Source organism: Scleropages formosus, chromosome 2 (genome assembly GCF_900964775.1).
Source record: "Scleropages formosus chromosome 2, fSclFor1.1, whole genome shotgun sequence".
Lineage (NCBI taxonomy): Eukaryota > Metazoa > Chordata > Actinopteri > Osteoglossiformes > Osteoglossidae > Scleropages > Scleropages formosus.
The window spans coordinates 37528468-37538299 of NC_041807.1; the positions used below are offsets into that span (position 1 = coordinate 37528468).

The 9832-nt window shown below is 45.4% G+C and overlaps 1 protein-coding gene across 1 annotated transcript; it reads left to right on the forward strand.

The window, feature by feature from the left end:
* The first annotated feature begins 2840 nt into the window (after positions 1-2840).
* kiaa2013 (KIAA2013 ortholog) lies at positions 2841-8606 on the forward strand. The gene is made up of 3 exons (XM_018736503.2): positions 2841-4499; positions 4923-5776; positions 7355-8606. Exons 1-3 carry the CDS (start codon positions 3542-3544, stop codon positions 7370-7372), a joined length of 1830 nt encoding a protein of 609 aa, XP_018592019.1. The 5' UTR covers positions 2841-3541; the 3' UTR covers positions 7373-8606.
* Positions 8607-9832: the final 1226 nt, after the last annotated feature.

Sequence of the window (9832 nt, forward strand, 5' to 3'; positions counted from 1 at the left end):
TGCTCACACACACACACACACACACTGTCTCACACACACAGCGCCGGATCGCCTTTCCTTCCCCTCACTCTCTCATTTCCCATTTTTCAATACAGCCCCATAAGATGCGGATGGAGCAGTTATTCTCGTGCAGGGTCTTTTACAGCATTTACACTGTTTTACACTATTACCTGCAAAGTGAACAGTAACCCTCTCGAACCGTTACCCGCACCGTCGCTGATCGGCCAGAGAGAGCCGTACAGCGACGTTTCGGTTCGGTTCGATTCGGTTCGGTTCGGTTCTCATACAGTCACAGCGATGCACTGATTTACACACATCTGTTGACATGAGAAACACAAAACACACCGACACATGCTGCGCGTTCCCGACCTCGGAAAGGCGGAGCCTACGGCGTACGTGCCGCGCCGCACGTGCCCGCGCACCATCTGGTCATCGGGTCCTGCCCGTGAATTGAGCTGTACAGTTATTTTACTGGTTAGTCGGCTGCTGCCAGCCAGATGTGACCAGCTGGTTATAGGCTCCTGTCCCATAGTTATACTACACGACACCACACTATACTGTACTGCACTGTTAATATACTACTACATCAGCTGCTGTTAACCAAATAAAAATATGACTAGCTGGTTATGGGCTCCTGTCCATTACTTATACTGTACTATGCTCCTACCTCAGCTGCTATTAACCAGATGTAACTATCTGCTTATAGGCACACACACACACATTTTCAGAAACGCTTGTCCCATATGGGGTCATGCAGAGCCGGAGCCTACCCGGCAACACAGGGCGTAAGGCCGGAGGGGGAGGGGACACACCCAGGACGGGATGCCAGTCCGTCGCAAGGCACCCCAAGCGGGACTCGAACCCCAGACCCACCGGAGAGCAGGACCCAGTCCAACCCACTGCACCACCGCACCCCCACTTATAGGCACATTTACATTAATTCATTAATTTAGCTGGTGCTTTTCTCCAAAGCAACTTACAATGTTAGGGGGCTTACAATTATCTACCCATTTATAGAGCTGGGTATTTTTTACTGGAGCACACACACACACACACACATTTTCTGAACCGCTTGTCCCATACGGGGTCACGGGGAACCGGAGCCTACCCGGCAACTCAGGGCGTAAGGCCAGAGGGGGAGGGGACACACCCAGGACGGGACGCCAGTCCATCGCAAGGCACCCCAAGCGGGACTCGAACCCCAGACCCACCGGAGAGCAGGACCCAGTCCAACCCACTGCACCACCACACCCCCACTTATAGGCACATTTACATTAATTCATTAATTTAGCTGGTGCTTTTCTCCAAAGCAACTTACAATGTTAGGGGGCTTACAATTATCTACCCATTTATAGAGCTGGGTATTTTTTACTGGAGCAATTCAGGGTAAATACCTTGCTCGCGGGTACTACTACAGGCAGAGATTAGAGCTGTCCCTTGCTCCTGTCTTATAGTACATAAGACCACACTATAATCACACACGGTCTGAAACCGTTTCTCCCATATGGGGTTGGAGGGAGCCAGAGCCTAACCCGGCAACACAGGGCAAAAGGCTGGAGGGGGAGGGGACACACCCAGGACAGGATGCCAGTCCCACCACAAGGCACCCCAAGTGGGACTTGAACCCTAGACCCACCGAAGGGCAAAACCTAGTCCAGCCCACTGCGCCACTATCACACTATACTGTACTGCACTATTAATATGCTACTACATTGGCTGCTGTTAACCAAATATGACACTGGTTATGGGCTTCTGTCCATTAGTTATACACTGTGGTGTAGTGTACTGTACTATATTATGCTTCTACTTCAGCTGCTTTTAACCAGAAGTGGCCAGCTGGTTATGGGCTCCTGTTTGTTATAGTCATACACCACACCACACTACACTACACTACGTTAAACTACTACATCAACTGCTGTTAACTAGGTGTGACCAGCTATGGGGCCCCGAGTGTTAGTTACACTACACAGTTAGTTGGCCCCCAAACAGCTGTAGCCAGTTGGTTACAGGGTCCTAGGTGTTACTTATACTGTACTAGTAGTCAGCTACTGTTAACCAGATCTGACCAGCTGGTTTGCATGACTACCAATGTTTACCGATCACAAACAGAAACAAACATGCATGGTGGCAGAGTGAGTAGCACTACTGTCTCACAGTGCCTGGGTAGTGTGAGAGGATGTGGGTTCGATCCCCACTCAGTCTATGCACATGCCGCACACATGCTGTCTGAAACCACTTGTCTTGAGGAGGGTCATGGTAAACTGGAGCCTAACCTGGCAATGCAGGGTGCAAGGCTGAGAGGGGGAGGGGACACACCCCAGATGGGATGCCAGTCTGCTGCAAGGCACCCCAAGCAGGACTTCAACCTGAGACCTGCCAGAGAGTGGGACCCAGCCAAACCTGCTGCACCACTGTGTCCCCCTCAGTCTATGTAGGGTTTGCATTTTCTCCATGTCTGTGTGGGTTTCCTCCAGGTGCTCTGGTTTCCTCATACAATCCAAAGATATGCTGTTCAGGTAAATTGGTGACTCCAAAGCAACCCCTAGTGTGTGTGTGTGTGTGTGTGTGTGTGTGTGTGTGTGTGTGTGTGTGTGTGTGTGAGAGAGAGAGATGGTGTTTGATCGCTGTTTGGTCAATAAGGTGCGAGCTGATACATAGCGTTCATTGGAAGTTGCTAAATGACGTAATGTAACAACTCATCGTAAAGCACGCAATATTTAAAACCCATAGTTTTAAATACCGCAAAGTGAGTACGAAAGTACAACAAACACAGTCGTAAAATTCAACGTCGCCGTTTTACGTCGGCGCACTTCCGGTTGTCGTTGTACGCTCGGCTTACGGCAGTCACGTGATGCTGGGCGCATGACGCGCTGCGATCAGGGAAATGGAGACTGGACGCAGCCTGAGCAGGAGGAGTGTTGGTTGACCTGAGGAAAAAGTGAACGTTAAACGGAAATATGAAGGACGCGGCGCTTGCTAACATGTGAGATTGGTGGAAAAAGGAGTGTTTTGTTTAGCAGCCTGGCAAGTTAGGGAGGCGGACCGCAAAAGTGAGTTAGCAGTGCTGAGCGATGTAGCATGTAGCTAAGCCAAACCCTCAAGTTGAAGATGGACTAAGTTCGCCGTTATAAGTGTATTCGACTGTGTAGTCTGTTTTTTTTTTTTATTTGGAGGCGTGTAAATAATTTAGCTGTGTTGACGTCTGTGTCTAAACACTGGAGTCTCCGCCTGCCCTTGCTTGGCTCCACTTGGTTAACTAAGTTAGTTAGCCAACTAGCTAAACTTGCAGCCCAACAATAATGTGAATGTGGAAAAACATGCTCGTCATATCCAGTCATTCTTCTCTAAGTTATTTACTGGCTGCCACAGCTACAGCTTTTGTTTTTGCAATGCCTGGATAAAAGCCAAAAAAAAAAAAAAAAAAAAACTTTCCCAAGTTTCTGCGATAAGACCTTGGCTTGGAACTCATTGGAAGAGGATTCAAGGAAAAAGGTTCCGGACTTTGAACACGCGTGTCCGCCAGAATATTTCATTCTTCGCAATGTGGCTCCAGCAAAGACTAAAAGGCCTCCCTGGGTTGCTGTCAAGTAGCTGGGCCAGGAGGCTTCTTGTAGGACTTCTTCTACTCCTTATTTTTTATTGGTATCTTAGTTCGGATGGCATTGTGAAGTTTCTGATGAGCTCAGGGGAACCAGGTGGGGCGACCGGGCTCTGCCTGCACACCGAAATCCAAAGGTGGAAGCCGCTTGTCGACTGGGGCGACGGGGTGGTCATCGGTCCCCAGAATAAAGCGGTGGTACCCGCTGTGGTGGGAAACGGACACTTCTTGGTTGACATTGACACCAACAGGCTTTGGGTGGCGCCCTCCTCCCAGCCCGGGTCGGCTCCGGTCCATCAGACGGAGTACTTGCCTGTCGTTGGCCTGGAGATCCAAGGGAAGCGTAGCGAAGCACGTGCCCAGTTGATTTTTTTCCGGAAGGGCTCTGTGATGTCTGTTCGGTGTGTTTCAGCAGGAAGTTCTCAGTCAGCCCGGGACTGCGTCACCGTGAGGGAGGAGTTTGTGGCTCACCGCAGCCGACCCAATGTGTACCTCCAGAGGATCCACATCACCAACCCCACCGAGCGCACGGTGACCCTGGACGTATCCTCAGTGGTGCCCTCGTACGGGAGCAAGTTCTCATCCAGCCTGGAGAAGACGGAGGAAAGGGAGTTCATCCTTTCCTCAGGCAGGGTGCTGACAGAGAAGAACCACATCGTCCTGGTAGTGGTGGCCACCAAGAAGCTAGCCAGCGTGCTGCATGTCACAGCCAAGTCTGAGTACAGAGAAAACATGATGTCTGTGGTCCTCACATCTGAGCCAATCGACTCCTCTAAGGTAGAGGAGACGTTCACCCAGCTTAAGGACGGAGCCAAGAAGGAGATGGGGGAGTTGTTCCGCGCCAGTGTGGACGATCTGATTCAAGAGCACCAACAAGCCTGGATGGACCTCTTCATATCTGGTGAGCTTTGTTGTTTCAATTATTATTCACCCTTGCTCTTGTGATTGGCACCACAGTGGAGCAGTAGGTAGTGCTGGTGCCTCTCAGCTCCTGGGGCTGGACTTTGTGTCTTCTAACTGCATTTTTGTTGGTTTCCTCCCGCAATACAAGGATGTGTGTCAGGTGAATTGGTGTATCCACCTTCGTCTGTGTATGTGTGTGATGGACTGGTGTCCTGTCCAAGGCGCACTCTGGATAGGCTCAAGACCCTAGCAGGCCTTCACTAGACAACCGGTTATTAATAATGAATGGTGCGATTTTTCTGCTGCAAAATACTGACTACACCCAGAATTGATGGAATGTGAGTAGTAACTCTGTGGACTGGATTTATAATCAAAATCAGCAGACACTTATACTTTGATCCTCTTTTGTCTCCCACTGCAGGAGTGGAGATGCGGAAGATCACGGACTCCCACACGCCGTCCAGTCACACGGTGAACACCACCCTGTACTACGTCCTCTCTGCGTCTGCAGCGCCCCTGCTGGACAGGAAGGTCAGCACGGAGGAGCATGAGAGGCTGGAGTCTAGCCTGAACTACGCAGACCACTGCTTCAGCGGTCATGCCACTATGCACGCAGAGAACCTGTGGCCGGAGCGTGTGAGCAGCGCAGCGCAGGCCCTGCAGCTGGTCACCCTGTGGAACCTGACCCTGCAGAAGCGTGGCTGCAAGGCGCTGGTGGCGGCCGGCGTCCACGGTGTCATGCAGGGCATGGTGCTCAGCTTCGGCGGCCTCCAGTTCACAGAAAACCACCTGCAGTTCCAGGCCGACCCCGACGTGCTCCACAACAGTTACTCGCTGCGCGGCATCCATTACAACAAGGACCTCATCAACCTGGCCGTGCTGCTGGACACTGAGGGCAAGCCCTTCCTCCACGTGTCCGTCAAACCACAGGAGAAACCCGTCAAGCTGTACGCCTGCGAGGCAGGCTGCACCAATGAGCCTGTAGAGCTCACCTCGGAGCCCAAGGGCCACACGTTCCCAGTGATGGTGACCCAGCCCATCACACCCCTGCTGTACATTTCCACCGACCTGACGCACCTGCAGGATCTGCGGCACACCTTGCACGTGAAGGCCATCCTGGCGCACGAGGACCACATGGCCAAGCAGTATCCTGGCCTCCCTTTCCTGTTCTGGTTCAGCGTGGCCTCCCTCATCACGCTCTTCCACCTGTTCTTGTTCAAACTTATCTACAACGAGTACTGCGGACCCGGCGCTAAGCCGCTCTTCAGGAGTAAGGTATAGAACACCCCGGAAGGGTAAAGCCTGCTCTCTTTTTGTAGTGCAAACAAGTTCCCTCTCTTTCACTCCTGACAATGTATTTTTTTTTTTTATTATTATTATTATTTTTAAAAATATTCCTCTTGTTTTTTTCCCTCCTTCGACTGATTCTCTGCCATTTCTGAACTTACTTTGAGATTCTGGTCACAGGATGGTGTTTCAAGTGGATCAGGGGCTTTGTGGAACTTGACTTCTCTTTTCCGTTCAAGCACATGAAAAGCAGCAGGAGTTACCAGATAACGATGAGCTGAGATATTTTAAAATATGTGTTGCACAGGAAACCAGTGTGTGAAATTGTCCGAAATGAAGCATAAAACACAATGTTTAATCAGCTCATAGACTCTCAATATTTATCTATAGCCAGTACAAGGAATTTTTGACTTTGCTTGGAATCCCAATTTCCCTTTATTTGTGAAATTTTAGCCTTGCTGCCCTGAATAAGTAGTGTTTTTCTCAAATGGATTGACCAAAAGACCCATATCCTTCAGCTGGTTAGTCTACATTTGTGTGCAGTAATACTCTGGCATTAAACACATGCAAACTAGACTTTACTGTGATGAAACACACTATGTTGTAGTAGGTTGCAGGTTGGCCCGTAATCAATTAAGCTGATCACTTTTGGAGACATTGCCTTACACAACAATATTTTGAATAGTCTTTCTGATGTTTATATTTGAGTGGAAATTGTTTCTTGAGCTACTTCCACCTATCTGTTCGCGTGCGTCTGCCCTTGTTAACCTTAACTACTCCTGCCTTGGCGTTTAGGGGTTTAAACGGTCTGCAGTGTGGTTTGGTGTTTGCCACGACAGGTGTTTTTACCCGCTAAACTACTTTTACTAAAGGTTTGAACTAATAGTTAAAGTCATCCTCATTTCAGTCTCTTTTAATAATTTTTTACAGTCAGAATCAGATTTATTTTGCACTTTGCCAGGATATGATTTGCCCTAAGCTAAAAGTTTCTTGGGAAAATAATTGTATATGATAAATGACAATGACTTAATTCACGAACACTGTTTAATATTTGTGTTCTGTAATGTGAAAATGTTACAACAGATGGGTGCAGTGATTCCATGAAGAAATGAGCATTTGAAATTGGATTCAAGGATTCATCATATCTGTTTGGAGTGGGTTACTTCAGATGTGTTTAGATATAATCTACTGAACTGAGATCAATCGCTTTGTTATAGATTTTTTTTTTTTTTTTTTTTTTTTTTTGTTTCTGGATTTCTGGTGTTTTTTATTTATGCGTTTGATTAAATTAACAGGAGCACTTACCTGAGCTTCTTGTCTCTTTCCTGAATGCACTCATCTGACAAACTTATACATTGTTCAGTTGTTTTAATGGAAACATTTATCATTAATCATCCATCATCATATGATAAAGTTGCCATGATATGAGGGGGGGGGGGTCACGCAGTCTGAATGAAACAATGCTGAAATTATTATTCATCAGATTAAGGAATGTAGAACTGGCAATAATAATAATGTAAAGGGATACCTCCATAACATTGTTGATGTTTCCACTCATTTTAACAGGTTGATCCCACTATTTGAAACCTAACAGATGCCCACCTGGAAAAGGGATTCCTGGTGGCTGACAAAATTCTGCAGAAGTCTTTGAGGAGGATGAACTATGATCATTCTGTCTTGGATCAGTTTTCTGAAATCCTTTCTCTTTGATTTATACCGCCCCCATCACAATACAAGTATACTACCAAAACAGATTACTTTTAAATGTCCAAGTAAAAACCGCACTGATGACAGCTTTGGCTTACATTCAGTGTATAGCCTCCTGAGACCCAGCAAGAATGATTTTTTTCGATAAATTTCAAGGAAGTAGTCCAAGCTCCACCCCCAAACAAGTAGAATAACTTCAAAGAATAAAATGCCCTCTATTAAATGCAGAAGGATGTAGAATTGTTGCAAATATCCTCTTGGGTGGACAACAAAGAATGGCTGAGTCCAGGAGGATATTAAATGATCCTCTTGTATGTAAACTGATTTGGTACCTGTTATTTATTAAATTCTTTGGCATACTTCTGGGTGGGGCTTTCAGTGTGTGTTTGCTGTGTATTCTCAAGCTATTATTAATGATGCTTCTCCAATGTGGAGACAAACTGCTCTTTTTTTCAGGCCGCAAGCCACGCAGAACACGGCGTTCGCAGTGACTATCACGTTACACACGGCACACTTCTCGGGCCCAACCAATTTCACCCTGACCTGTTTTTTGGAGCTGCGGACAATGCGGCTCCTGTTTAGTACGGTAAACTGGAAACACTGACCTTCTCCAAGCTGGAGCACAAGTAGCTTGCAGAGTTAACTTGAATTGAACGTATCTTCCAGAAAGCTTGTTGAAATGTTTAATAGGTTATTGAAATATGACATAGCTTAGAGCAGACAGATGTAAAGACTTGTTTAGCGGAGAAACTGCACTAGTCCAGATGAACCGAAGAAGCTAAACAATTTAGCAGAATATGTAGGAGGTTGGAAAAGGACATATTGTCTGCTCGTAATGGTTAATTTTGCTAAATAATAAAATATACTTAATAAAACATTGAACTGAATGTATACGTACTTTTCTCAGGGGAAACAAAACTATTATTTTGTCTGGGTAAATGGAGGCACACCCACTACATAAATAAATGTCTTGCACACAAGTATGCTATTATAAAACATCTTGTATGTAATATTGAGACTGTTATTAGCTGGTGACTATACGGTAACCAGTACGGTTTAATTCCCGGCTTTACTCTGCATTTTCACTGTCTTGTTTTCACACGTTTCCCATGCAGACAACGAAACAGTAGATAAGCGTCATACGACAGTTATAATTTTACGTTCTACTTCATAACATGTTGATAAAAATGACTTGTGACAACTTGCTTATAAGCAAGTAAACATGAAGTTGTTGCACTGAAAATTTAATATCCATTCATCTTTACTTTGTGTTAATATATCAACAAACATCCAACTTTGTGTCACTGTTGGGCAAAGATCTAATGCAACTTTTTTTTCTGCAGTTACTTAATTGCTGTTTTTTAAATTGAAGTTTTCCTTGTGGTTTACAAAACAAGTTCCTTATTAATAGACAAGTGTGTGTGTTTATAGTTTGCTGAATTGCTGTATTAAATCTTTTGAGAAGTGTAGCGTGTTTAAGAGCTAGATACCTTGGAGAAATTAAAATGAATTTATATGTTTTTGCAGCGCACCTCTGTAATTTATAAGGAGTATAGTTAATTGAAATTATAATTATAGTTCGTCTGGCAAACAGCTGAATGTTCCTGAAATGTAATGTGAGAGAATAACCTTTGTGAAATCAAAACAAACACTTTTCCTTCTAACAACAGGAGAAACTTGGTCCTCCAGAGGTTAAAACAGTTCTTTTAAAGTGCACTAAAGCAGTTTTGTGTATGAAGGTGTGTCATTTTACAGTGTCTTACATGTAACCCAAACAAACCTTAGACATTTATATTTCAGTGGCAAACATTCCAGTTGTCACATCTTTTGCAAAATATACATATCACATAACTTAGACATCACTTAGACACTCATTTTTTGCTTATTAAACCTAAGTACAGAGTAATGTCATGGTGTTTGTTTACAATAAATGATGTAAAACTGCTGTTGTTTACCCATCCTGTACTTCAGTACTACTTTGAGATGCATGTAGCTGGTCCTCACTTTCAAACTGGGAATTTGGATTAGTCAGTTTAAACACTCTTCATACCACCTCCTCCCACTTTTCCTTAATCAGAGAGACCAGGAGCTCTTGCCTCATTCGCTCTTCTGCTTTGATCACCTTTTTACTTTAATATGGAATCTCTTGCAGCCACTGGTTTGAATCCCCACCCCTGCTCTAATGTCCTGTAAGGTACCTACCCCAAAGTAATAAGAAAATACTACGCTGAATGAATGGATAAATAACTGTTCTGATTATTTAACATGTGCAGATTACCATAGACAAATGAAGGTTAATTTACTTTTTAGGCAAAGGTGGAAACTGGTCTCACTGAT

Bases quoted from the DNA above. Each gene is read 5' to 3' on its own strand.
- kiaa2013 (XM_018736503.2), top strand. From the start codon at position 3,542: ATGTGGCTCCAGCAAAGACTAAAAGGCCTCCCTGGGTTGCTGTCAAGT. The intron at 4,500-4,922 runs GTGAGCTTTGTT...CTCCCACTGCAG, and splicing joins GATGGACCTCTTCATATCTG to GAGTGGAGATGCGGAAGATC.